This window comes from Amblyraja radiata, chromosome 29 (genome assembly GCF_010909765.2).
Source record: "Amblyraja radiata isolate CabotCenter1 chromosome 29, sAmbRad1.1.pri, whole genome shotgun sequence".
NCBI classification, from domain to species: Eukaryota; Metazoa; Chordata; class Chondrichthyes; order Rajiformes; family Rajidae; genus Amblyraja; species Amblyraja radiata.
The window spans coordinates 30314832-30341748 of record NC_045984.1 but is presented as its reverse complement, the minus strand read 5'-3'; the positions used below and the strand labels follow the sequence as shown (position 1 = coordinate 30341748).

The 26917-nt window shown below is 48.4% G+C and overlaps 1 protein-coding gene across 5 annotated transcripts in view; it reads left to right on the top strand.

Annotated features, from left to right (window-relative positions):
• The window catches only part of fbn3 (fibrillin 3), a 201924-nt gene that overhangs the window by 20528 nt on the left and 154479 nt on the right, over positions 1–26917 (top strand). For 4 of the 5 annotated variants that reach the window (XM_033047128.1, XM_033047130.1, XM_033047126.1 and 1 more), the window contains exons 5-6: positions 4540–4635; positions 8705–8800. In XM_033047128.1, the coding sequence (XP_032903019.1) occupies positions 4540–4635; positions 8705–8800 (192 nt within the window). The remainder of the gene's footprint in view (positions 1–4539; positions 4636–8704; positions 8801–26917) is intronic. The other variant, XM_033047129.1, reaches the window with a different exon arrangement.

The window sequence follows — 26917 nt, the reverse complement described above, 5'->3', positions numbered from 1 at the left end:
TAGATTCTTGATTAGTACGGGTGTCAGAGGTTATGGGGAGAGGGCAGGAGAATGGGGCTAGGAGGGAGTGATAGGTAAGCCATGATTGAATGGCGGAGAAGACGATGGGCCGAATGGCCTAATTCTGCTCCTATCACTTATGATCAAAAGGGATGCGGGGAAGGGGTGGGGCAGATGGAGCTCCAGGTTGCCCATCACTTCAATTATCCTTCCTTCCCTTCCCATCACCCCCCCCCCCCCCCCCCCCCTACCCCCCGCCTCCAATGCCAGCAGAAGGTGCCGGACAAACTGGGAGAGCAGCACCTCACACTCTGCTTGGGCCGTCGGCAATCAATCAGCATGAACATGGAATTCTCAAATTTCAGGAAAACTGGAGAAGTGATATCGGGCAGTTTGCATAATTTCCCGATATTTCATGTCATAAGTGATAGCAGCAGAATTAGGCCATTCGGCCCATCGTCTTCTCTGCCATTCAATCATGGTTGATCTATCGCTCCCTTGTAGCCCCATTCTCCTGCCCTCTCCCCATAACCTCTGACACCCGTACTAATCAAGAATCTATCCATCTCTGCCTTAAAAATATCCATTGACTTGTGGCCCCCACAGCCTTCTGTGGCAAAGAATCCCGCAGATTCACCACCCCCTGAATATAGAAATTTCTCCTCATCTCCTTCCTGAAACAACGTCTAATTCTGAGGCTATGACCTATAGTTTTACTCTCCCACCAGTGGAAACATCCTCTCCACATCCACTCTATCCAGGCCTTTCACTATTCTGTACGTTTCAACGAGGCCCCCGCTCATTCTTCTAAACTCCAGCGAGTACAGGCCCAGTGCCGACAAACGCTCATCATAGGTTAACCCACTCGTTCCTGGGATCATGCTTGTAAACCTCCTCTGGACCCTCTCCAGAGCCAGCACATCCTTCCTCAGATGCGGTGCCCAAAATTGCTCACAATATTCCAAATGTGTCCTGACCAATGCCATATAAAATGTGGAATTGAATTGGAGTGTCTGCCTAGGTTTCCATGGAGCCTGAAGCTGGTCGATTCCGATTCCAAAGCACCACCTCCAAATCAGCGTCTACTAGATGGTGGGGAATGTCAGCAATGTTATTACACAACACTTGCCATGAGCTCATTGATAGTGAGTGTTTGTTGTTGTGCCAGGAACATTCAGATCTAGATAACCCCGGCTGGTGCAGCTGTATCCCAGACATGAGGTAAGGAACGCTGCCAGTGAGTCACGGCGGACAATGGAATGATCCGATGTTGGAACGCTGACTGACCTATCCCCCCCCCCCCCCTCCCTGCTCGAGTGGATGCTGGGACCAACTGCAGTTCTCTCGCTGCTTTCTGCCATTTCTCACACCCTTCGTTAAATCGGTCACCACGCTATTCTGCCGTTGCAGTATCTCAGGCCGGAAGGTGATTATGTCCCAGATACACGCACAAGATCCGATCTAGACCTCCAACCAAGCCCCAACCTCACTTTCCACGGGGAATATATCACGTGATGAAACGGCGCGATTTGTCCTTGTCGGCAGACCTGTTGTTGCCGGCGAATACAGTCATCCTACCAATCCTGCTAAACCATCCCACCACAACCAGAGAGCAGTGATTCTTCTTCTGTTGTGTGTCTTTTAGACCCGCAGCTCCGTTGAGGCGAGCCAGGCCAACGTGTCATCATCCAGGTCAATCAGACCTCGTTCACCATTCATCCGGCGGCCGTGTTTGGGGCAACTGGTGACCATGTGATCCACTGTCTGTGTTGGGTCCCCACACTCACAGGAGGCGCTGGCTGGTCCATGAGGCCCCACCTCTTCATCGCTACTCCATAGTGTCCGATGTCTGTCCTCAAGCGGTTGAGGGTTGTCCACTGCTTTCGGGACAGGTCCTGGCCAGGGACGTCCATGGGGTCATCGATGTAATGGTGTAGTCTAGATGGTTCCGCTGACTTCCACTGGTCTCTCCAGAGCGGTGCTGAACTACTATCTACCTCTTTGGTGACCCGCGGACTATCCTTGATCGGACTTTGCTGGCTTTACCTTGCACTAAATACGTTATTCCCTAACCATGTATCTATGTATTTATCCCGCTGAGTTACAAGATAAATGGATTGGACTTTAAGATGAAGGATGAGAGGGAATCTTATTGAAACATGTAAGGTTATTATTAAGGGTTTGGACATGCTAGAGGCAGGAAACATGTTCCCGATGGTGGGGGAGTCCAGAACCAGGGGCCCACAGTTTAAAAATAAGGAGTAAACCATTTAGAACGGAGATGAGGAAACACTTTTTCACACAGAGAGTTGTGAGTCTGTGGAATTCTCTGCCTCAGAGGGCAGTGGAGGCTGGTTCTCTGGATGGTTTCAAGAGAGAGCCAGATAGGGCTCTTAAAGATAGCGGAGTCAGGGGATATGGGGAGAAGGCAGGAGCAGGTTACTGATTGGGGATGATCAGCCATGATCACAGTGAATGGCGGTGCTGGCTCGAAGGGCCGAATGGCCTACTCCTGCACCTATTATCTATTGTCTATTGTCAAGCAGGATGAAGTAGCAAAGTTGTGATCCGTCAGCAATCCGAGAGAGCAGTAAATAATGTGAATTACCTGCAGATGAAAGAGATAAAGTTGCATTCAAATTTCCCTTCTGCAGATGCCGCCTGACCTACTGAGTACTTCCGGCTTTTTATCGTTTAGCTTAGAGATTCTGCGCAGAAACTTCCCTTCAGCCCACCGGGCCCGTGCCAACCAGCGATCCCCGCACATTAACACCACCCTACACCCACTAGGGATATTCTTTTACATTCACCAAGCCAATTAGCCTACAAACCTGTACGTCTTTGTAGTGTGGGAGGAAAGCGAAGATCTCGGAGAAAACCCACGCAGGTCACGGGGAGAACGTACAAACTCCACACAGACAGCACCCGTAGTCGGGATCGAACCCGGGTCTCCGGCGCTGCAAGGCAGCAACTCTACCGCTGCGCCCGTGAGCAGTTGTAAGTGAAAGAGTGAGAGTTGAAGTCGGGCTGGCGTGAGAGAATCAGACACCATGTCACGTGGTCAAGAATAAATGAGAAGGCCAGAAAGCCAGGCAGATATTGTTCACAACGGAACGACGATATCGTCTGGCCCGACCGTGGCAGTCTGAGAAAGTCAGGTGCGTGCACTGGGCAACAAGCAAGGCGGGCACAAAGTCTGGCAGTGTGACAGTGCGGAATAAATGAGGTAGTCAGACACACAGCGGGGTACGTGAGACTGTCAAGCACAAGGTACGTCAGTCTGAAGAAGGGTCTTGACCCGAAACGTACAGTCTGAAGAAAGGTCTCGACTCAAAACGTCACCCATTCCTTCTCTCCAGAGATGTTGCCTGTCCCGCTGAGTTACTCCAGCTTTGTTACAACGTCAGGCTCAAGTGAACAGTCTATCAGAGTCAAAGATAGACACAAAAAAGCTGGAGGTAACAGGCAGCATCTCTGCAGAGAAGGAATGGGTGACGTTTCGGGTCGAGACATGTTCCAGTATGTATCCATGATAGATACAAAATGTTGGAGTAACTTAAAGATAGTGGAGTCAGGGGATATGGGGGGAAAAGGCAGGAACGGGGTACTGATTGGGGATGATCAGCCATGATCCCATTGAATGGCGGTGCTGGCTCGAAGGGCCGAATGGCCTACTCCTGCACCTATTGTCTATTGTCTAAATGCCAGTAATAAAGTGAACGTGATGTTCACCGTGACTGAGAGCATCGATGCTGTAGGCATGGAACTGTCTTTGATGCAATGAGCTGCCAGAGGAGGCAGTTGAGGCAGGGACTACCCCAACATTTAAGAAGCAGTGAAATGTGTAGGAAGGAACTGCAGATGCTGGTTTACACCGAAGATAGACACAAAAAGCTGGAGTAACGCAGCGGGACGGGCAGCATCTCTGGAGAGAAGGAATGGGCGACTTTTCGGGTCGAGACCTTAGTTCAGGGTCGGGGAACCTTTTCATGGTGGAAGGCAACATTAAGTTAAGTGTAATCTGATAAGGCTGCATCCAAGATACTTCAATTAGATATACTTCAAAATGTACATTATTTGGTTTAAATAGCCCTCATGACTTACTAATGTTTTAATTGTGGCCGTCAGTCAGGGAGGATTATTTGGTTGAATCTTCTTTTACTCGTTGGTATTTTAAATATGTTCATTTTAAGATAAAAATAAAAATAATAAAAGATGAACAAAAACATATTAATAAAAATAAAAGGATTTGTTCTACAAAATTTAGATTCATTCAAAAGGCCGCACTTAATGGCCTAGAAGGCCGCATGTTCCCCACGCCTGCCTTAGTTAGACAGGACAGGTTTGGAGGGATATGGACCAAACGCGGGCAGGTGGGACTAGTGTAGCTGGGACATGTTGGTCGGTGTGGGCCGAAGGGCCTGTTTCCACACTGTATCACTCTGTGACTGTAACAGACTCCTCCGGTGATGAAGCCAGAGTTGATTTTCATCGCTCTGTAGGAGCTGAGACATCTGACTCCATCTGTTCTCCTTGCAGTTCAACAGTGCAATGTCAGATGCATGAACGGCGGCTCCTGCGCGGACGACAGCTGTCTTTGCCAGAAGGGATTCACCGGGACACACTGCGGGCAGCGTGAGTATCATCAGTACACTCCACAAGGAAGCCGAGATAGAATCAAAATGTACGGGCAGAAGAGAGAGAGAGAGAGAATGCTGTGGGTCAGTTGCCGGGAACTAGAAACTGCAGAGCTAAATAAAACATTTTAAATTTATTAATAACCTGGCAAGTAAACAGAGGTTATTCGCATCATATAACGGGATCAGAACTACCCTGGAGTGAACTATCTTCACCACTTGTTTTTTGTTAGATAGAGCTCTTAAAGATAACGGAGTCAAGGGATATGGGGAGAAAGCAGGAACGGGGAACTGATTGTGGATGATCAGCCATGATCACAGTGGCTCAAAGGGCCGAATGGCCTCCTCCTGCACCTATTGTCTATTGTCTATTGTCTAAAACAGTGATGAGGTTGGCTGCAGTCACATCGCATTTCCTGTACGGTGGTGTAGTGGTATGTCGAAGGGGGGGGGTGGGTCCAGTCACCGTTTTTTTGGCTACCTGCTACGACTATGACAGTCGCCTAAAAATAGCCTGTAGGACAGGCCCTTAAATTCTATTCACATAATAGGCGGTAGCCAAATCACACTGGCAAAAGGTTTTAGTCAACTACAAGTGCAGCCAAAACCTACTGGTGGGGAGTCGCACTAAAATACAACATGAAAGCCCTCAAGCCAGTCCTTGCCCATAACTGGCACTTGCTGATAGTCTCAATCTCTAGGTGTCTGGGATCAGGTTAGAGAACTGGACTGAGATGAGGAAAAACTTTTTCACCCAGAGAGTTGTGAATCTGTGGAAATCTCTGCCACGGAAGGCAGTGGAGGCCAATCCACTGGATGGATTCAAGAGAGACTTAGATTTAGCTCTTAGGGCTAACGGAATCAAGGGATGTGGGGAGAAAGCAGGAACGAGGTACTGATTCTGGATGATCAGCCATGATTATATTAAATGTTGTTGCTGGCTCGAGGGGGCCGAATGGCCTTCTCCAGAATCTACTTTCCATGTTTCTAAGTTTCTATGTTTCTTATGATGTGCGGGACAAGTTTTTTTCTACCGAATGGCCTACTCCTGGCACCTATTTTCTATGTTCTATGTTTCCATGAACATAACTGTGACTTTTTCAGGAAAACTTACTTTTTGGTTGATGCAATTTTCGTATTGATCAAAATGCAGTTATTGTGTTAACTGAACGTTCGAGGAAATTTTTAAGCTTTAATATTAATCCAAAACATGAAACTGAAACACTGGGGCATTATCACTGCAGAAGGATGTATGCACAGGACCCGCTGGTAACTTCGCACATAAGTTAAAGTTTGGAAGATAAGCTTAAGGCCCAAGCGGAACCCCTAATTAACAACGGCATTCCTAACGACATATGTGCCTGTTGCACTTTGCATTAATGTGTCCGTCACGCAGTTATTTAAAGATGTATTTTAGGACAATCTAAAATACTTTTCCGACAACCTACATCTGCCAGAGTTAAAGCCCTGTCCCACTGTACGAGTTCATTCAAAGAGTTCATTCTCCCGAGTTTGCCCTGATTCGAACTCGGAGATTTACGGTAATGGCCGCTCGTCGGTACTCGGGGCTCTCGTGGATATTTTTCAACGTGTTGAAAAATCTTCACGAGTCTTCCCGTGCTTACCTGCCGTTAGCGAGTCTTCCAGAGTACCAGCCGTTAGCGTTACGAGCCGCTGAGAGACGTCCCCGAGCTCTGACGTACCCGCTACGTTCATTCTCCGTGCTTACCACGAGTTTGATTTTTTTTTAAACTCAAGAGAGCTCTTGAATGAACTTGTACCGTGGGACAGGGCCATTAGTTACTTTGGCACGTCCTTCAGCGAACAGCTGGAAGGAACACCTGAGGTTTCCAGGACATACGTGGGGGCGCTGTCCTGTGCGCTGCTGCCCTGCCAGCAGCTGTCTGTCTTTTCACCGTTTTATTTTTATTTTTAGTTAGTTAAAGTGTTTTGTTTGGAGGTCTAGACTTTTTTGTGTGGGGGGGGGGGGGGGGGGGAAGGGGGAAACTGCCTTTCAGGGTCCCTACCTGGTCGAAGAGGCAGCTTTTCTCCGGGCTGCAGCTTCGACCCGTCCTCGCGGCCTACCAGCGGGCCTGGAGCTGCGTTTCCTGTCGCGGACCGCCAGAACCTCGGCTTCGGCGGCGGCACAGCGCTGGAGCGCTATCGTGGAGCGGGCGATGCCTTGCCTGGGTCGCCGCGCTGGAGCAACACCAGACCGCCGGGAACAACATCGCGGAGCTGCGGGACTGTGGAGCGGCCAGCTGCGGGCGGCGGCGCCGAACTTTACACCGGGAGCCTGGGATCTCGCGACGAGATCACCAGTTGTGGAGCTCCATTCGGCGCGGCCTTGTCGGCTTCGGAAGCCGCGGCCTCCAGTACGGAGGCGGCCGTTCCGGGGTTCCCATGCCGCGGTGAGGACTCTCCTGACGCCGGAGCAACATCACCCGGCGAGAACGGCCAGGAACATCGGGCCTCCGTAGAGGCAACTGTGGAGGCCTCAATAGGCCCGACTATGGGTGAACTGGGGTTGGGGACCTTTGTGCCTTCCCTCATGGTGGGACCCATTGTGGGGGGATGTTCTTTGTGTTTAAGACTCTCATTGGTGTTATGTCTGTATTCTTTTGTGTACTGCAAAATGGCAAAAAGCATTTCACTTCATTACACCTCGGTGTATGTGACTAATAAAATACCTTTGAATACTTTGAATAATGATCCGTGCATGAGGCCAGTTTGGGCGGTTTGAAATTTCAGAGCAACTTCACGACGACTGGTGTTTAAAAAAAAAAAAAACCTGTAGGAATCCACACTTATATTTACACTAAAACTTGTGTGCAATCTAAAACGTCTCTAATGTATTTGGCAAATTTCACTCTTGGTGCTAACAGAGATACAGGCTGCATTTGTAGTACTTTGGGCACCATATCTGAGGAAGGATGTGCTGGCTCTGGAGAGGGTCCAGCGGAGAATGATTCCAGGAACGAGTGTTTAAGAGGGAACTGCAGATGCTGGGAAAATCGGAGGTAGATAAAACTGCTGGAGAAACTCAGCGGGTGAGGCAGCATCTATGGAGCAAAGGAAAAGGTGACGTTTCTGGTCGAGACCCAAAACGTCACCTTTTCCTTCGCTCCATAGATGCTGCCTCTCCACGCTGAGTTTCTCCAGCATTTCTATCTACCCAGGAATGAGTGGGTTAACATATGATGTGCGTTTGACGACACTGGACCTGTACTCGCTGGAGTTTAGAAGAATGAGGGGGGGGGGGGGGGGCCTCATTGGAACTTACCGAATAGAAACATAGAAAATAGGTGCAGGAGTAGGCCATTCGGCCCTTCGAGCCTGCACCGCCATTCAATATGATCATGGCTGATCATCCAACTCCGTATCCCATACCTGCCTTCCCTCCATACCCCTGATCCAACTTAGCGGGACAGGCAGCATCTCTGTGGCCTCCGTAAGGGTCTCGACCTGAAACGTCACCCATTCCTTCTCTCCAGAGATGCTGCCTGTCCCACTTTCGGGTCAAGACCAGTCTCAACCCGCTGAGTTGCTCCAGCTTTTTAGAAACATAGACATAGAAACACAGAAAATAGGTGCAGGAGTAGGCCATTCGGCCCTTCGAGCCTGCACCGCCATTCAATATGATCATGGCTGATCATCCAACTCAGTATCCTGTACCTGCTTTCTCTCCATACCTGAATAGTGAAAGGCATAAATAGAGTGGATGTGGAGAGGATGTTTCCACTAGCAGGAGAGTCCAGGACCAGAGGTCAAGGCTTCAGAATTAAAAGACGTTCCTTTAGGAAGGAGATGAGAGGGAATTTTTTCAGTCAGAGGGTGGTGAATCTGTGGAATTCTTTGCCACAGACGGCTGTGAAGACCAAGTCAGTGGATATTTTTAAGGCAGTGATAGGCAGATTCTAGATTAGTGCAGGCGTCAGAGGTTATGGGGAGTGGGCAGGAGAATGGGGTAGATCAGCCACGATTGAATGGCGGAGTAGTCTTGTTGGGCCGAATGGGCTAATTCTGCTCTTATCCCTTATGACCTTATATTCTCTTTTCTTTATTAGCCGTGTGTAAAAATGGCTGCCAGAACGGAGGACGCTGCATTGGACCAAGTCGCTGTGCGTGCGTGTACGGGTTCACGGGGCCACAGTGTGAGCGAGGTAAGGCTCATCTTTTCTTGTGCTTTTAAGGAACTGTTTGAGGCTTTATATGACAGTTTTGTTTTTCACAAACTGCCGAGTTCAATGCCCAGAATCGGAGCACTTCCTGGGCCACACGTGCAGCACTTCTGCCCGCTCCTGATGGAGGGCCTCGAGTTTCTAAACCTGATCCTGAAACGTTGCTCCTTCACTGTGAGGTCTGAAGGAGGGTCTCGGCTCTAAGGTCGCCAACTTTCTCTCTCTCAAAATACGGGACAATTTCCCAACGGCAATTCGTTGACCGACTCGGCCGTGGCTGGGTGAATGATGAGTTGGCCCCGGAGGGGGAGATAGATCAGCCATGATGGAATGGCGGAGTAGATGTGATGGGCCGAATGGCCTAATGCTACTCCTATCACTTTTGACCTTATGACCTTATTACTCCCCTCAGCCAGCTCAGCCCCTCTCCTGGGAGTCTGTGTAAGCTCAGGCCTGTTCCCAGCGTTGGCTCCGTCCCTGCGTGCTGGAGGCAAGTGTCTGATTCCAAGGCTTGTTCTGTGTGGAAGGTTGGTCTGCTATCCAGCTCTGTGTGTTAAAGGGGACACTCTGTTCCTGAGGTTCTGTGTTTTGTTGCCCAGTTTCTGTTTCCTTGGCCTTCTGCCTGTGTTGGATCCCTCTTACCGCATTGTTGCTTAGATTCTGTTCCCTGAGCCTTCTCTGCATGTCCAACCCAAGGCACTGTTGCCTGTGCTTCCCCGCTGTGCTTGTGAAGTCCACTCCCTGTTGCCCAGGCTCTGGTGTTAACCCATCTCTGCTCCCAGGCTGTCTTTAGAGTTTTACAGCGCGGAAACAGGCCTTTTAGAAACATAGAAAATAGGTGCAGGATGAGGCCATTCGGCCCTTCGAGCCAGCACCGCCATTCATTATGATCATATCTGATCGTCCCCAATCAATAACCCGTGCCTGCCTTCTCCCCATATCCCTTGATTCCACTCGTCCCTAGAGCTCTATCTAACTCTCCCAATAAATCCATCCAGTGACTTGGCCTCCGCTGCCCTCTGTGGCAGGGAATTCCATAACTTCACAACTCTCTGGGTGAAAAAGTTTTTTCTCACCTCAGTCTTAAATGACCTCCCCTTTATTCTAAGACTGTGGCCCCTGGTTCTGGACTCGCCCAACATTGGGAACATTTTTCCTGCATCTAGCTTGTCCAGTCCTTTTATAAATTTTTTAATATTTTTTTAATCCTTTCTGAGGAGAAACCCCACGTAGGTCACGGGGAGAACGTACAAACTCCGTACAGACAGCGCCTGTAGTCAGGATCGAACCCGGGTCTCCGGCGCCTGTTTAAACTGAAGATAGACACAAAATGCTGGAGTAACTCAGCGGGACAGGCAGCATCTCTGGAGAGACGGAATGGGTGAAACTTGAAGAAGGGTCTCGATCCGAAATGTCACCCATTCCTTCTCTCCAGAGATGCTGCCTGTCCCGCTGAGTTACTCCAATATTTTGTGCCTTATATCTAAACCAGCTTTAGTAGTTCCTTCACACACACACACACACACACGCACACACACACACACACACACACACACACACACACACACACACGCACACACACACACACACACACACACGCACACACACACACACACACACACACACACACACACACACACACACACACACACACACACACACGCGATCTGTATATATTTGTATATATGAGTATGTGTGTGTATATATATATGTATATGTATATATATATACACTAGCCCAAGAGCAGACCCGTTGGGTCTGTTCCCCCAACGTGCGGTTGTGGGGGGGGGAGGCGGCATGCAGCGTCACACACACTAACTATCCCCCCTCCCTCCCCCGCACTCACGCTAATTACCCCCCTTGATATTATATTAATATTGTTAATTTGCTCCTTTTACCCCATAACCACCCTATCTACTGACGCATAGCCCCCAACTTGCAGTCACATCTAGAGAGAGGGGGGAGGGGGGGGGGGCGGTGGTAGATAGTTAGGGCAGAAAGAGAAGGGGCAGAGACAGAGACAGAGACCCAGAGAGAGGGGCAAGAGGGAGAGGGGGGTGGAGAGGAAGAGAAGAGGGAGGGTGGGTGAGGTGGAGGGGAGGAGAGAGAGAGGATGAGAGTGAGGGGGGGAGAGGGGGGAGAGGTGAGGATCAGGGAGGGTGGAGGGGAGGGGGGTTTAGGGGAGGGACGGTGGGGGAGGGGATGGAGGGGAGGAGGGGGAGAATGAGAGGGGGGAGGAGAGGGGGGGGAGGAGGGAGGGGGGGGGGGGGAGGGGGGAGAGGATGAGGGGTGTGTAGAGGGGAGGGGGGTTTAGTGGAGGGACGGTGGGGGGGGGAGAGGAGGGGGGGAGAGGAGAGAGGGGGGAGAGGGGAGGGAGGGGGAGAGGAGAGGGGGGAGAGGAGGGGGAGAGGAGGGGGAGAGGAGAGTGGGGGGAGAGGGGAGGGAGGGGGAGAGGGGAGGGGGGAGAGGGGAGGGATGGGGAGAGGGAGGGAGGGAGGGAGGAAGAGAAGGGGGGAGAGGAGAGGGGGGGGGTAGAGGGAGGGAGGGAGGAAGAGAAGGGGGGAGAGGAGAGGGGGGGGAGAGGAGAGGGGGGAGAGGAGGGGGGGGGGAGAGGAGAGGGGGGGGGGGGGGGAGAGGAGGGGGGGGGGGGGGGGGGGGGGGGAGGACAGGGGAGGGAGAGAGAGTGCCTTTTTATTTCAACCCAAACCCCCCAAACAACCATTTGCAGGCAGTGCTTTTTTACTTTAACCATATTTTCATTTTCAAACCACATTAAGGGTACTTACTCAGTTGTGTGGACATGTGTTCAGTGTTATTCACAGCTCAGAGAAACGTGACCCTCTGCCTTCCTCCATCTTGCAGAGACTGATTGAGGCACACCACTTCCTGGTTTTATAGTCCCTCCCCCCTGCCGCCAGCGGGGGCAGCAGAGAGAATGGGGAATTTTGTAAAATCATTAATATCTCTCTCATTTTTCATCGACTGGAAAAATCCTCGGCACACATACGGCGGAGAGGGGCTCTTAGCGAGGTGGCCAAAAATGACGGCCGTAGGTGGCGGCGTTCTTTCGGAAATCGCAGCACAGATGGCCAAAACCGGTCAAGAACAGACTTTTAGTAATATAGATAGACACACACACACCAAACATTTTATCATTTATCATATTGTTTACAGCATACTATGTTTACATATTCTGTTGTGCTGCTGCAAGTAAGAATTTCATTGTTCTATCTGGGACACATGACAATAAAACACACTTGACTCTAGAGACTCTGTTCGGCAGTCACACTGAATGTTAGAACCTGGTCTCTATTCTATGGGCTTGTTGAATATATGGAAGCCCAAACAGTTTTGCCCCCTCTTCCTCTGTATGTTCAAGCCTCGGCTCTCTGGTCTCTAGGTTTCTGTGTCACTGTGTTGAAGCTTGGCTTCATTGCAATCGCTTATGGATTGCAAAACTCACGACAAGGACGTTCTTTTAGGAAGGAGATGAGGAGAATTTTTTCTGTGGATCTGTGGAATTCTTTGCCACTGAAGGCTGTGGAGGCCAAGTCAGTGGATATTTTTAAGGCAGAGATAGATAGATTCTTGATTAGTACGGGTGTCAGAGGCTATGGCAGGAGAATGGGGTTAGGAAGGAGAGATGATTGAATGGCGGAGTAGACTTGATGGGCTGAATGGCCTCATTCTTCTCCCGTCACTTATGACCTTATGAGATATTTTTTTCCATGTTTTTCATCGGTTGCCCATCTGAGCCGAATATGAATCTTTTCATTTTTTGTTGTGTGGACCAGCTGCACCCCAGAGAGGCTGCTTTCAGCTTCTGTGATCAGGGTGACTCTCTTGACGCTTCAGACTTTGATTATTTTCTGGGAGCTCGCCGCGAAATTGCAACAAATTGGAAGGTTCGACCTCAACGTGAACAAGCCTTTAGAGGTGCCACCATTTTGACGTGGCTTTGTGACTTCTCCTGACTTAAATTTGCTGAGGCCCCCTTTGAAGTTGGAAAAGCCAGTCAGTCATCAGCTGATTATATCAGTGGTCCATTTTCAATTCGGCAAGAACGGGTCTATATAACGCGTAGGGAAGGAACTGCAGGTGCCGGTTTAAACCAAATATAGACACAAAATGCTGGAGTAACTCAGCGGGACAGGCAGCGTCTCTGGAGAGAAGGAATGAGTAGGTTAACCTATGATCAGCGTTTGTCAGCACTGGGCTTGTATCTCTCTGGAGTTTAGAAAAATGAGGGGGGGGGGAGACCTCATTGAAATGTACAGAATAGTGAAAGCCTTGGATAGAGTGGATGTGGAGAGGATGTTTCCACTGGTGGGAGAGTCTAGGACTAGAGGTCACAGCTTCAGAATTAAAGGGCATTCTTTTAGGAAGGGGATGAGGAGAAATTTATTTAGTCAGAAGGTGGTGAATCTGTGGAATTCTTTGCCACAGAAGTCTGTAGAGGCCAAGTCAGTGGATATTTTAAAGGCAGAGATAGATAGATTCTTGATTAGTACGGGAGTCAGGTTACAGGGAGAAGGCAGGAGAATGGGGTTAGGAGGGAGAGATAGATCAGCCACGATTGAATGGAGTAGACTTGATGGGCTGAATGGCCTAATTCTACACCTATCACTTATGACCTTATGAATTTTACCAATGACTTTGTCGTGCTGCAGCTTGCAATGTTCAACAATTATCAAGAATATTCACTACCCACCCTTTGGGCATCTGCAGAATGATTAGTTAAACATATTTCTGACCCATATTTCAGTCAGGCTGTCTACGTTTTCCAATTTATTTTAACGTGGCCCATTCTTGTCGACCGCATAATTATTTATTCGTTTCAGGCCTCTTATTTCATTCATATATATTTTTATATCCAAACCAGTTGAGAACGTCCGCATAATGTCGTTGAGATTGTTCGTAGGTTGACAATGTTCCATTATTAACCTGGGCGCTTGCCTTAAATCACGACTTGTTTTTGTTACATTTTTGACCACTTCATTCAGTTCCCACAGTTAATTAACAATTTGCAAGGAAATCCGTTGCAGGGCTGAGACCCGGGTTCGATCCCGACCACGGGTGCTGTCGGTACGGAGTTTGCACGTTCTCCCCGCGACCGCGTGGGTTTTCTCCGAGTTCTTCGGTTTCCTCCCACACTCCAAAGACATACAGGTTTGTCGGTTTACAAGGTTAATTCCCGGGATGGCGGGACTGTCATGTGCTGAGAGAATGGAGCAGCTGGGCTTGTACACTCTGGAGTTTAGAAGGATGAGAGGGCATCTCATTGAAACATATAAGATTGTTAAGGGCTTGGACGCGCTAGAGGCAGGAAACATGTTCCCGATGTTGGGGGAGACCAGAACCAGGGGCCACAGATTAAGAATAAGGAGTAAGCCATTTAGAACGGAGACGAGGAAACACTTTTTCTCACAGAGAGTGGTGAGTCTGTGGAATTCTCTGCCTCAGAGGGCGGTGGAGGCAGGTGCTCTGGATACTTTCAAGAGAGAGCTAGATAGGGCTCTTAAAGATAGTGGAGTCAGGGGATATGGGGAGAAGGCAGGAACGGGGTACTGATTGGGGATGATCAGCCATGATTACAGTGAATGGCGGTGCTGGCTCGAAGGGCCGAATGGCCTACTCCTGCACCTGTTGTCTATTGTCTTGTAGGTTAATTGACTTGGTACAAGTGTAAAAATTGCCCCTAGTGTGTGTGTGTGTGTGTAGGGAAGTGCTAATGTGAGGGAACCTCTGGTGGATGTGGACTTGGTGGGCCGAAGGGCCTGTTTCCACGCTGTATCTCTAAACTATAAACTAATACTGGATCTCAATCCGTTCTCTATTTCCCTGGGGAAGGGTTCAGTCGTGGTGTAAAAGATTGAGACACTCCAGAGGCCATTACTCTGGACACCATTAGTTTAGTTTAGTTTAGTTTAGAGATACAGCGCGGAAACAGGCCCTTCGGCCCACCAGGTCCGCGCCGACCAGCGATCCCCGCACATTAACACGATCCTACACCCACTAGGGACAATTTTATTCTTTTTACATTCACCAAGCCAATTAATCTACGAACCTGTACGTCTTTGGAGTGTGGGAGGAAACCGAAGATCTCGGAGAAAACCCACTCAGGTCACGGGGAGAACGTACAAACTCCACACAGACAGCACCCGTAGTCGGGATCGAACCCGGGTCTCCTGCGCTGCATTCGCTGTAAGGCAGCAACTCTACCGCTGCGCCACTGTGACCGCAGACTCCTCTCAATGATCATTAGTCTGAACATAACTCACGGACCTCTCCCCATCTGTTGCATATGGGTTAAACCCCTGTCCCACTGTACGAGTTCATTCCAAGATCTCTCCCGAGTTTGCCCTGATTCGAACTGGGAGATTTACGGTAATGGCCACTCGTCGGTACTTGGGGCTCTCGTGGACGTTTTTCAACATGTTGAAAATCTTCACAAGTCTTCCCGAGCTTACCTGCCGTTAGCGAGTCTTCCCGAGTACCTGCCGTTAGCGTAACGAGCCGCTAAGAGACGTCCCCGAGCTCCGACGTACCCGCTACGTTCATTCTCCGTGCTCACCACGTGCTTGATTTTTTTTAAACTCGCGAGAACTCTTGGAATGAACTTGTACTGTGGGGCAGGGCTATTAGAGTTAATAACACTGTCTGACAATGTGGAGTAATGTTCTGTGCATTGAACATGAAGCATTGAACACGAAGACTATAAAACAAATAATTTGGTGTATTGTTTCATGTCTTCTAAATGCTCTTTGAATTAAAGCCTTGTGATTTTCAATTTTCCTTTTAAGTATTTAATGCTAAACACTTATTACAATGCATCTGTAGTTTTAAACCATTGCTGCATTATTTCATTCATTGTTCAATGTAAATTTGTGCCACATGAGTCCCACGAGAAACAACACAGCTGATGTTATGGACACAAAATGCTGGAGTAACTCAGCGGGACAGGCAGCATCTCTGGAGAGAAGGAATGGGTGATGTTTCGGAAGAAGGGTCGTGACCCGACACGTCACCCATTCCTTCTCTCCAGAGATGCTGCCTGTCCCGCTGAGTTGCTCCAGCATTTTGTGCCTATCAATGTTCATACCGCTGGGGTGTAAGCTACCCAAGCGAAATATGAGGTGCTGTTCCTCAAATTTGTGCTGGGCCTCACTCTGCCAGTCTGTCAGATTGCCTGGACATGTGTTGGAGCTCAGTCTACTCGTGAATCTTATTTGCTCATGATTCGTACTGTTTAAACCTCTGCTTACATTAACCAGGATGTTTCAATGTTTCAAGGAGTGCTTGAAGGTCGAGTCGCAGGTAGATAAGGGGATCAACAATGCTTTTGGCACTTTGGCCTTCATCAGTCAGAGTATTGAGTATAGAAGTATTGAGTATGGAGGCCATGTTGCAGTTGTATAAGACGTTGGTGAGACCGCATTTAGAATATTATGTTCAGTTCTGGGCACCATGTTATAGGAAAGATATTGTCAAGCTTGAAAGGGTTCAGAGAAGATTTACAAGGATGTTTCCTGGACTAGAGGGTGTGAGCTATAGGGAGAGGTTGAGCAGGCTGGGTCTCTATTCCATGGAGCGCAGGAGGATGAGGGGAGATCTTATAGAGGTGGACAATAATCATGAGAGGAGTAGATCGGGTAGATGCACAGAGTCTCTTGCCCAGAGTAGGGGAATCGAGGACCAGGGGACACAGGTTCAAGGTGAAGGGGAAAAGATGTAATAGAAATCGAAGGGGTAACTTTTTCACACAGAAGGTGGTGGGTGTATGGAACAAGCTGCTGGAGAAGGTAGTTGAGGCTGGGACTATCCCAACGTTTAAGAGACAGTTAGACAGGTACAAGGATAGGGCAGGTTTGGTGGGATATGGACCAAGCGCAGGCAAGTGGGACTGGTGTAGCTGGGACATTGTTGGCCAGTGTGGGCGAGTTGGGCTGAAGGGCCTGTTTCCACGCTGTATCACTCTATGACTCTGTGATGTTTCATTCTTAACTTTAAAATAGGAATGTATTGGAATTGGGATGTGATTGAAGGATAAGTGTATCATGATACTGTGTAGTAAGGAGCTGCAGATGCTGGTTTACACAGAAGGTTCTCCTCTGCTTCATTCACTCCGTCTAAACCCACCTGATCTCCCGGGTGCTCATCACTTTAACTTCAATAGACAATAGGTGCAGGAGTAGGCCATTCGGCCCTTCGAGCCAGCACTCCCATTCAATGTGATCATGGCTGATCATCCCCAATCAGTACCCCGTTCTTGCCTTCTCCCCATATCCCCTGACTCCGCTATTTTTAAGAGCCATATCTAGCTCTCTCTTGAAAGCATCCAGAGAACCTGCCTCCACTGCCCTCTGAGGCAGAGAATTCCACACTCACCACTCTCTGTGAGCATAAGTGTTTCCTCTTCTCCGTTCTAAATGGCTTACTCCTTATTCTTAAACTGTGGCCCCTGGTTCTGGACTCCCCCAACATCGGGAACATGTTTCCTGCCTCTAGCGTGTCCAAACCCTTAACAATCTTATATGTTTCAATGAGATGCCCTCTCATCCTTCTAAACTCCAGAGTGTACAAGCCCAGCTGCTCCATTCTCTCAGCATATGACAGTCCCGCCATCCCGGGAATTAACCTTGTAAACCTACGCTGCACTCCCTCAATAGCAAGAATGTCCCTCCTCAAATTAGGGGACCAAATTAGGGGACTTCAAGTAACCCTTGCTCTCCCTCTCTCTCCATTCCTCCCCCTTCCTAGTTCTCTGATCAGTCTGACTGTCTCCATGATGACATTTTATCTCCGTGTTTTTGATTATACACCTTCTCTAACAGTGATCTATTCCACACTGTCCGTGAACCCCATCTCCTTTGATGTCTCATTTTCACACCTTCCCCTTCCCCATCTCTGTGTCTCCCTCTCCCCTGACTCTCAGCCTGAAGAAGTGTCTCGATCCGAAACGCCACCCATTCCCTCTCTGCAGAGATGCTGCCCGTCCCGCTGAGTGACTCCAGCATTTAGTATCATGATACTGTCAGGAGCTTTACTGGCCAGCTCTGCACGTAGTCACGGTGGCTTTTCATTCATCCCAGTTCGTGCCAGAACACTTGGCTTTCATCCAGAAGTGAAGTGGCTGATAGCGGAGGAATGATGCTGACTCGTAACCAGAAAAATGCTGGGAATGTGCCGCCTGGTCCAATTAGTCAGAGTTGTTGCAGCTCCAGGCTGACGGCTGGCTACATAATCCCTGGCAGTCTGCCAGTCAGTGTGATAGAACCAATCTCGTATCTAATCTCGTGTCCAGCCAGCTGAGAGGGTTTCACGTGCCCATTAAGGGCCTTGTCCCACTTACCCGATTTTTTTCGGCGACTTGCCGGCACCCGTCATAGTCGCAGCAGGTGGCCGAAAACTTTCGACGTGTTGAAAATCCAGAGGCGACCAGAATAACGCGCGACTCTTTGGGGCGACTACTCGCCACCATACAGGCGTCACGTGTCGACATGCACGTCTTTGGAGTGCGGGAGGAAACCGAAGCACCCGGAGAGACACCCACGCGGGTCACGCGGAGAACGCACAAACTCCGTACGGACAGAGCAAGGGGTCACAGTTTAAGGATAAGGGGGAAATCTTTTAGGACCGAGATGAGAAAATCATTTTTCACACAGAGAGTGGTGAATCTCTGGAATTCTCTGCCACAGAAGGTAGTTGAGGCCACAGTTCATTGGCTATATTTAAGAGGGATTTAGATGTGGCCCTTGTGGCTAAAGGGATCAGGGGGGTATGGAGAGAAGGCAGTTACGGGATACTGAGTTGGATGATCAGCCATGATCATATTGAATGGCGGTGCAGGCTCGAAGGGCCGAATGGCCTACTCCTGCACCTATTTTCTATGTTTCTATGACAGCGCCCGTAGTCGGGATCGAACCCGGGTCTCGGGCGCTGCAAGCGCTGTAAGGCAGCTACTTTACCGCTGAGCCACCCTGCCGGCAGCCCCCAACTTGGGCTGCCTTCCACATTGATGTAACTACACTGGAACGGCTCCACTTGAAACACTGCTAATCCTGGAGCGGAGGTCTTTAGTACTACAACCATTGCCTCTGCTCTAGCCAAGTGTTCCCGGCGTTTGACTGCATAATATCTGGGATTTTTAAAAATTTATTTTATTTATTAGAAGTAAGTACAATACAGTGGTGCCTTTTTACAGGCTCCCAAAATTATGTTAACATAATACATTCTCTGTACAACTTCCTTTTTTTTTTTTTAAAGAGAGAAATTAGAGGAGAGTCTAGTGTGTGTGTGTGAATAAAAAGAGAGAAAAAGAAATAAGCAAGAAAAGAAAGCAGGGGGGAGATGATCAAATCGCCGCTAGGAGATGATGTTTTTCATATTATTGATCATCTTTCACCTATACCTGAAACTTTTAATTTTTACGATACTGTTGCACCACATGAATCCAAGAAATCAATAAATGGAGACCAACTCGTTAAGAATTGGTCTTGTTTATCTATTAGGAGGAATCTAATTTCTTCCAAATGTGCTGTGTCCAAATAATATCTGAGATGAAGTGAATTGGCTGAAGATGAGCTTCACTGGTTCTGGTGGAGGGGGCTGAGGTTGGACATCATGTATTCAACATTCCTGCCTAGAAGTGTTTGCGAATGCTTTAGTTTTTTACACATTGGCATGCCGGGCCTCTCTATCTTAGGGGATGGTTTGTTCTGGGTGGTCGTATTCTCACACAAGAGTCCTTCAATCGCTGTTTACGCATGAGGTTCTTCAGGCGGTACTTTTCCGGCTTTTATTTGACCAGAGGCTTCACTTGAAGCAGTTTATCTGTTAGTAGCAGTACATTTCAATAGACAATAGACAATAGGTGCAGGAGTAGCCCATTCGGCCCTTCGAGCCAGCACTGCCATTCAATGTGATCATGGCTGATCATCCCCAATCAGTACCCCCCGTTCCTGCCTTCTCCCCATATCCCCTGACTCCGCTATTTTTTAAGAGTCCTATCTAGCTCTCCCTTGAAAGTATCCAGAGAACCGGCTTCCATCGCCCTCTGAGGCAGAGAATTCCACACTCACAATTCTCTGTGTGAATAAGTGTTTCCTCATCTCCGTTCTAAATGGCTTACCCCATTTTCTTAAACAGTGGCCCCTGGTTCTGGACTCCCCCAACATGTTTTCTGCCTCTAGCGTGTCCAAACCCTTAATAATCTTATATGTTTCAACAAGACCCCTCTCATCCTTCTAAACTCCAGAGTGTACAAGCCCAGTCGCTCCATTCTCTCCGCATACGAAAGTCCTGCCATCCCGGGAATTAACCTTGTGAACCTACGCTGCACTCCCTCAATAGCAATCATGTCCTTCCTCAAATTTGTTAAGAGCCCTATCTAGCTCTCTCTTGAAAGCATCCAGAGAACCTGCCTCCACCGCCCTCTGAGGTGTTTCGAGTTCTGAATGCATGAAACGATGATTCAGGCTAGCGAAAGGGTCCAAGTTGTGTGAGATTTGGGATGGAGATGCCAGTAAAATTAGGTATAAATGTACAGGAGAAATTCAGCGGGTGAGGCATCATCAATGGAGCGCAGGAATAGGTGACGTTTTGGGTCGAGACCCGGAAGGGTCTCGACCCGAAACGTCACCTATTTCCTTCACTCTATAGATGCTGCCTCACCCGCTGAGTTTTCGGACGGGTCGAGACCCGAAACGTCACTTATTCCTTCGCTCCATCGATGCTGCCTCACCCGCTGAGTTTCTCCACCATTTATGTCTGCATTCGATTTTTTTCCAGCATCTGCAGTTCTTTCTTAAACACATAAATGTACTGGGATATTTACATAACGTTCCATGCTGTTTTGGCCATTAAAATCACCACCAGAAACTCAAGCCTACCCAAATTTTACAAGTCAAGGTGTTTTGGGAGTTTGAAAAGTTCAAACTGCATGCAAAAGGGTTTGCGTAAAGTTCCAAGTAAATTCCCTTTATAGAACAAACACAAAGAAACACGAGGCCACCATCTGTGTCTACGCTGAGCTGTAAAACGCTGCAGACAAGAGGAGATGCTGAGCATGAGGTGCTGGGCAGATGTATATATTTATACAATGGTATATGGACACACTGATCTGTTGTGTATTCATGCCTACTATGTTCAGTTGTGCTGAAGCAAAGCAAGAATTTCACTGTCCTATCAGGGACACATGACAATAAAGTCTCTCTTGAATCTTGAATAAAGAACCATGATTGAATCGGCATGGACTCGATGGGCTGAATGGCCTAATTCTGCACATATCAATATCCCAAAGCAACAACAGTGATGGCTGCCTTTCAGAGTCCGGTGGATGCTTGAAAACTCTAGACCAAAGTCTGCAAGTTTTCATGGCTTGACACTAATGCCCATGTCCCACTTAGGAAACCTGAATGGAAACCTCTGGAGACTTTGCGCCCCACCTAAGGTTTCCGTGCGGTTCCCGGAGGTTTTTGTCAGTCTCCTTACCTGCTTCCACGACCTGCAACCTCCGGCAACCACCTGCAACCTCTGGGAACCGCACGGAAACCTTAGGTGGGGCGCAAAGTCTCCAGAGGTTTCCATTCAGGTTTCCTAAGTGGGACAGAACAGATCAGTGTGTCCATATACCATTGTATAAATATATACACACATGAATAAATAAACTGATAAAGTGCAAATAACAGATAATGGGTTATTAATGTTCATAAATGTTATTTATTCTTAGAATAAAGGGGAAGCCATTTAAGACTGTTGGGCGAGTCCAGAACCAGGGGTCACAGTCTTAATAATAATAATAATAATAAATTTTATTTATGGGCGCCTTTCAAGAGTCTCAAGGACACCTTACAAAAATTTAGCAGGTAGAGGAAAAACATGTAAGGGGAATGAAATAAATAGTAGAGACATGACTAGTACACAAAGTAAAGACAGAATTCAATTCAAAACACAATATGAGGCACTTAATGCACAGATGAAAAGGGAGGGGGATGTGGGGCTAAGGATAGGCAGAGGTGAAGAGATGGGTCTTGAGGCGGGACTGGAAGATGGTGAGGGACACGGAATTGCGGATCAGTTGGGGGAGGGAGTTCCAGAGCCTGGGAGCTGCCCTGGAGAAGGCTCTGTCCCCAAAACTGCGGAGGTTGGACTTGTGGATGGAGATGAGACCGGCTGATGTGGATCTGAGGGACCGTGAGGGTTGGTAGGGGGAGAGGTGGTCAGTGAGATATGGGGGGGCCAGATGGTGGAGGGCTCTGTAGGTGAGGATCAGGATTTTGTAGTTGATCCGGTGGGAGATGGGAAGCCAGTGAAGTTGTTTGAGGACTGGAGTGATGTGATGCCAGGATTTGGTGTGGGTGATGAGTCGGGCGGCTGCGTTCTGGACCAGTTGGAGTCGGTTGATGTAGGTGGAGCTGATGCCAAGGGGAAGTGAGTTGCAGTAGTCCAGTCGGGAGAAGATGAAGGCATGGATGAGTCTTTCAGCAGCGGGCGGTGTGAGAGAGGGTCTGAGTTTGGCGATGTTGCGGAGATGAAAGAAGGAGGTTTTAATGACATGGCGGATGTGAGGCTCAAGGGAGAGGGTGGAATCAAAGATCACGCCAAGGTTGCGGGCCTGGGGAGATGGGGAGACAGTGGTGCCGTCGATGGTGAGTGGGGTTATTGATTTTGCTGAGTGTGGCTTTTGAGCCTATGAGGAGGAATTCTGTCTTATCGCTGTTGAGTTTGAGGAAGTTATGTTGTATCCAGGTTTTTATAGCTGACAAACAGGAGTTGATATGGGAGAGAGGGGGGTTGTGCGGGGATTTGGTGCCGAGGTAGATCTGGGTGTCATCAGCGTAACAGTGGAAGTCCAGGTTGAAGTGGCGGAGTATCTGACCAAGGGGGAGGATGTAGATGATGAAGAGGAGCGGGCCGAGTACGGAGCCTTGGGGAACGCCTTGAGTGACTGTGGCTGTAGCAGAGGTGTGGTTGTGGAGAGAGGTGAAGTGGGATCTGTTGGAAAGGTAGGAACGGAGCCAGCTGAGTGCAGAGCCTTCAATGCCGAGGTCTTTGAGTCTGGTGAGCAGGATGTTGTGGTTCACTGTATCGAAGGCTGCGCTCAGGTCGAGGAGGATGAGGATGTTGAGGGAACCAGTGTCAGCAGAGGTGAGGAGGTCGTTGAGGACTTTGAGGAGAGCAGTTTCTGTGCTATGGAGGGGGCGAAAGCCAGATTGGAGGGGTTCAAGTAGGTTATACGCAAGGAGGTGGGAATGAAGTTGCGACGCAACGATACGCTCCAGGGTTTTTGAAAGAAAGGGGAGGTTTGAGATTGGGCGATAGTTAATGAGAGAGGAGGGATCAAGACCAGGTTTCTTTAAGATTGGTGTAACGGCAGCAGTTTTGAAAGTGGGTGGGGCAATTCCTTGGGACAATGAGGAGTTGAAGAGATTAGTGAGGTTGGGGCAGAGAACGGGGAGGCAGGACTTCAACAGGGGAGTGGGGAGAGGGTCGAGGGAGCAGGTAGTGGGTTTGGAAGAGCTGATGAGTTTGGAGATTTCAATAGGGGTGACCAGGTCAAACTTGGAGAGGAAGCAGTATGGAGGAGGGGTAAGGATAAATCTTAGAATAAAGGGGAGGTCATTTAAGACTGAGGTGAGAAAAAACTTTTTCACCCAGAGAGTTGTGAATTTGTGGAATTCCCTGCCACAGAGGGCAGTGGAGGCCAAGTCACTGGATGGATTTAAGAGAGAGTTAGATAGAGCTCTAGGGGCTAGTGGAGTCAAGGGATATGGGGAGAAGGCAGGCACGGGTTATTGATTGGGGACGATCAGCTACGATCACAATGATGCTGGCTCGAAGGGCCGAATGGCCTCCTATTGCACATGTTTACTATGTTACTATGTTTGATCTATCGCTGAGTTACTCCTCCTCTTCTAAATATCTCTCGTTTCCCTTTCCCCTGACTCTCAGTCTGAAGAAGGGTCTCCACCCGAAAAGTCGCCCATTCCTTCTCTCGAGGGATGCTGCCTGTCCCGCTGAGTTACTCCAGCATTTTGTGTCTATCTTCGGTGTAAACCAGCATCTGCAGTTCCTCCTCACACACAGCTCCTGAATAACACTATTGATAATTTCTGCTCTCGGTTTACTGATCATTCAGAGAAGTTTCTCTTTTAATTAACATTACTCTTTAAAAAAAAAATCCAAAAACACATTGTCTGTTTTTGCGCCTCATTGGTCTTACGAGGAGACTCGGGCGACCTCCGTGTTTCCCATTTAGCAACATTGGCAACAGTTCAGAAATGGTGTCTGATTGGGATATGACTCAAAAAAATATTTGAATAATTCAAAGAATTTGTCGTACAAAAGTAACTCCTTTTAATTAATCTCAACGAACCTATATCTGTGTCGGAAGGAACTGCAGATGCTGGTTTACACTGCAGGCACATAATGCTGGAGTAACTCAGCGGGACAGGCAGCATCTCTGGGGAGAAAGAATGGGTGATGTTTCATGTCGAGACCCTTCTTCAGAAGGGGTAAAAGTATCCTGCCGCATAAGTATTCCATCATTCATTTTCCAGCTGGTTAATATTGTAGGCCTCATGGGAACTGCTGCAACTTCAGTATAACTTACATTTTTAATAGATTTGATCTCCAACAAATGGGAGCAGGAGTTGATGGGAGGTTATAAGTATTTTCATAACTCCTAGTAAATTATTTTTACGAATAGCCTAATTAAATGTGACTTGACAAGTCTTGTATCTGAAGAAGGATCTCGACCCGAAAGGTCACCCACTCCTAGCCAGAGAGGCTGCCTGTTATGCTTCGTTATCCTATATCTGTTACGGAAAACATCTCAATAAATGCAAGTGAATGCATGAATGTATGACAATGGCATTATCAATCTGCTGCCACAAACATTATTGATGATTATCACTTATCGAACATGATTTGTTCTACATCGGTGAGACCAAGCGCAGGCTCGGCGATCGCTTCGCCCAACACCTCCGCTCGGTTCGCATCAACCAACCTGATCGCCCGGTGGTCCAGCACTTCAACTCCCCCTCCCATTCCGAATCTGACCTTTGCCTCCTCCATGGCCAGAGTGAGTCCCACCACAAATTGGGGGAGCAGCACCTCATATTTCGCTTGGGTAGTTTACACCCCAGCGGTATGAACATTGGCTTCTCCAATTACAGGTAGTCTTTGCTTTCTCCCTCCTTCCCCTCCCCTTCCCAGCTCTCCCACAGCCCACTGTCTCCGCCTCTTCCTTTCTTATTCCCGCCGCCCCCCCCCACCCCCACGTCAGTCTGAAGAAGGGTCTTGACCCGAAACGTCGCCTATTCCTTCGCTCCATAAATGCTGCCTCACCCGCTGAGTTCCTCCAGCATTTTTGTCTACCTTCGATTTCTCCAGCATCTGCAGTTCTTTCTTGAACATGATTTAATGAAAGGCGTAACTTAATGAATATATTAAACTCTGTCTAAAAAATGTTATCTAGATCGGTTAATAAAATCTAATAATGCCTAGTGAATTAATAGTGTTCAATGAGTGGCATTTATGGAAGGACATTTACCATTTTAATGTCTGCCCATTATCAAAGGCCGTTTAATGATCAGGATCTAATGAGAGAAAGACAGGGAATAAATATCTATTGCCATTTATTGAAAGGCATGAATTTGCCACTCCCCATTACTTCACAATCTTCTGGTTTGGCATCGGTGAATTCAACACTTCAGTAGACTGTAAGGATAAACCCAGAAACCACAGACCAGAAGCTTTAACTTCGCTGGGGTAAAGGTTGCCAGAAATTGTGAGCGGTGCTCAGATGAAAGGCTTGGATAGAGTGGATGTGGAGAGGATGTTTCCACTAGTGGGAGAGTCTGGACTAGAGGTCACAGCCTCAGTATTAAAGGACCTTCCTTCAGGAGGGAGATGAGGAGGAATCTCTTCAGTCAGAGAGTTGTGAATCTGTGGAATTCTTTGCCACAGAAGGCTGCGGAGGCCAAGTCAATGGAAAATTTTAAGGCAGAGTTAGATAGATTCTTGATTAGTACAGGTGTCAGGGGTTATGGGGAGAAGGCAGGAGAATGGGGTTCGGAGGGAGAGATAGATCAGCCATGATTGAATGGCGGAGTAGACATGATGGGCCGAATGGCCTGATTCTGCTCCTATCACTTATGACCTGATGAGATCAAGATGAATTGAACAAATATGGACTAATAAAGAAATACCAGCAAAGATTTGTGTAAAGCAAATCATGTCTGACTGACGATTACATTTTTGGATGTGGTCGCAAAGGGAAAACAAGGTGAGTGGTGGTTTGCATGTGTGAAAAGCAAAAAGTGAAGCCAGAGAGGTTAACGAGATAAGAGGCAAATAGAACTCCATTAGGAGAGATGGAGAGAGTTTTATCAAAGTAAGTATACCTCAGTGAGAAGTGTCAGTGACATGACCAGTAATTAAAAAAACAAATACTTGTGACTTGTTTAGTTTAGAGATACAGCGCGGAAACAGGCCCTTCAGCCCACCGAGCCCATGCCGACCAGCGATCCCCGCTCACTAAACACTATCCACCACTCGGGCCATTTTGTTCACATTTACACCAAGCCAATTAACCTACAAACCTGCACGTCTTTGGAGTGTGGGAGGAAACCAAAGATCTCGGAGCAAACCCACGCAGGTCACGGGGAGAACGTGCAAACTCCGTACAGACGGGGTCCCTGGAGCTGAAAGGCAGCGACTCTACCGCTGCACCACCACGCCACCCCAGGTCGCTCAGAGAATCGAGATCGACGACCTTTCGATTGAACTGAGAAAACCTAAAAAATTAAACATCATTTTAAGCTGCGGAGAGGGGGAGGAATGGAGAGAACAAAGGAAATGTCGGTGATGGGGGAGGGACTCTGTTCATTCACTCTGTACTCACTGCTGGATGAAACCAACTTGGAGAAGAGTCCTTTTCATTCACTTTCCCAGCTGGAGAATAAGATTGGACGAATGCTGTTTAAGAAACATAGTTTCATGCACACCACATACGTAGTTCATTTAAGGAGTCAATGAACACTTCTCAGGCTGAGGGCATTGCTGGCGAGACCCTTCTTGAGACTCGGGGGAGAG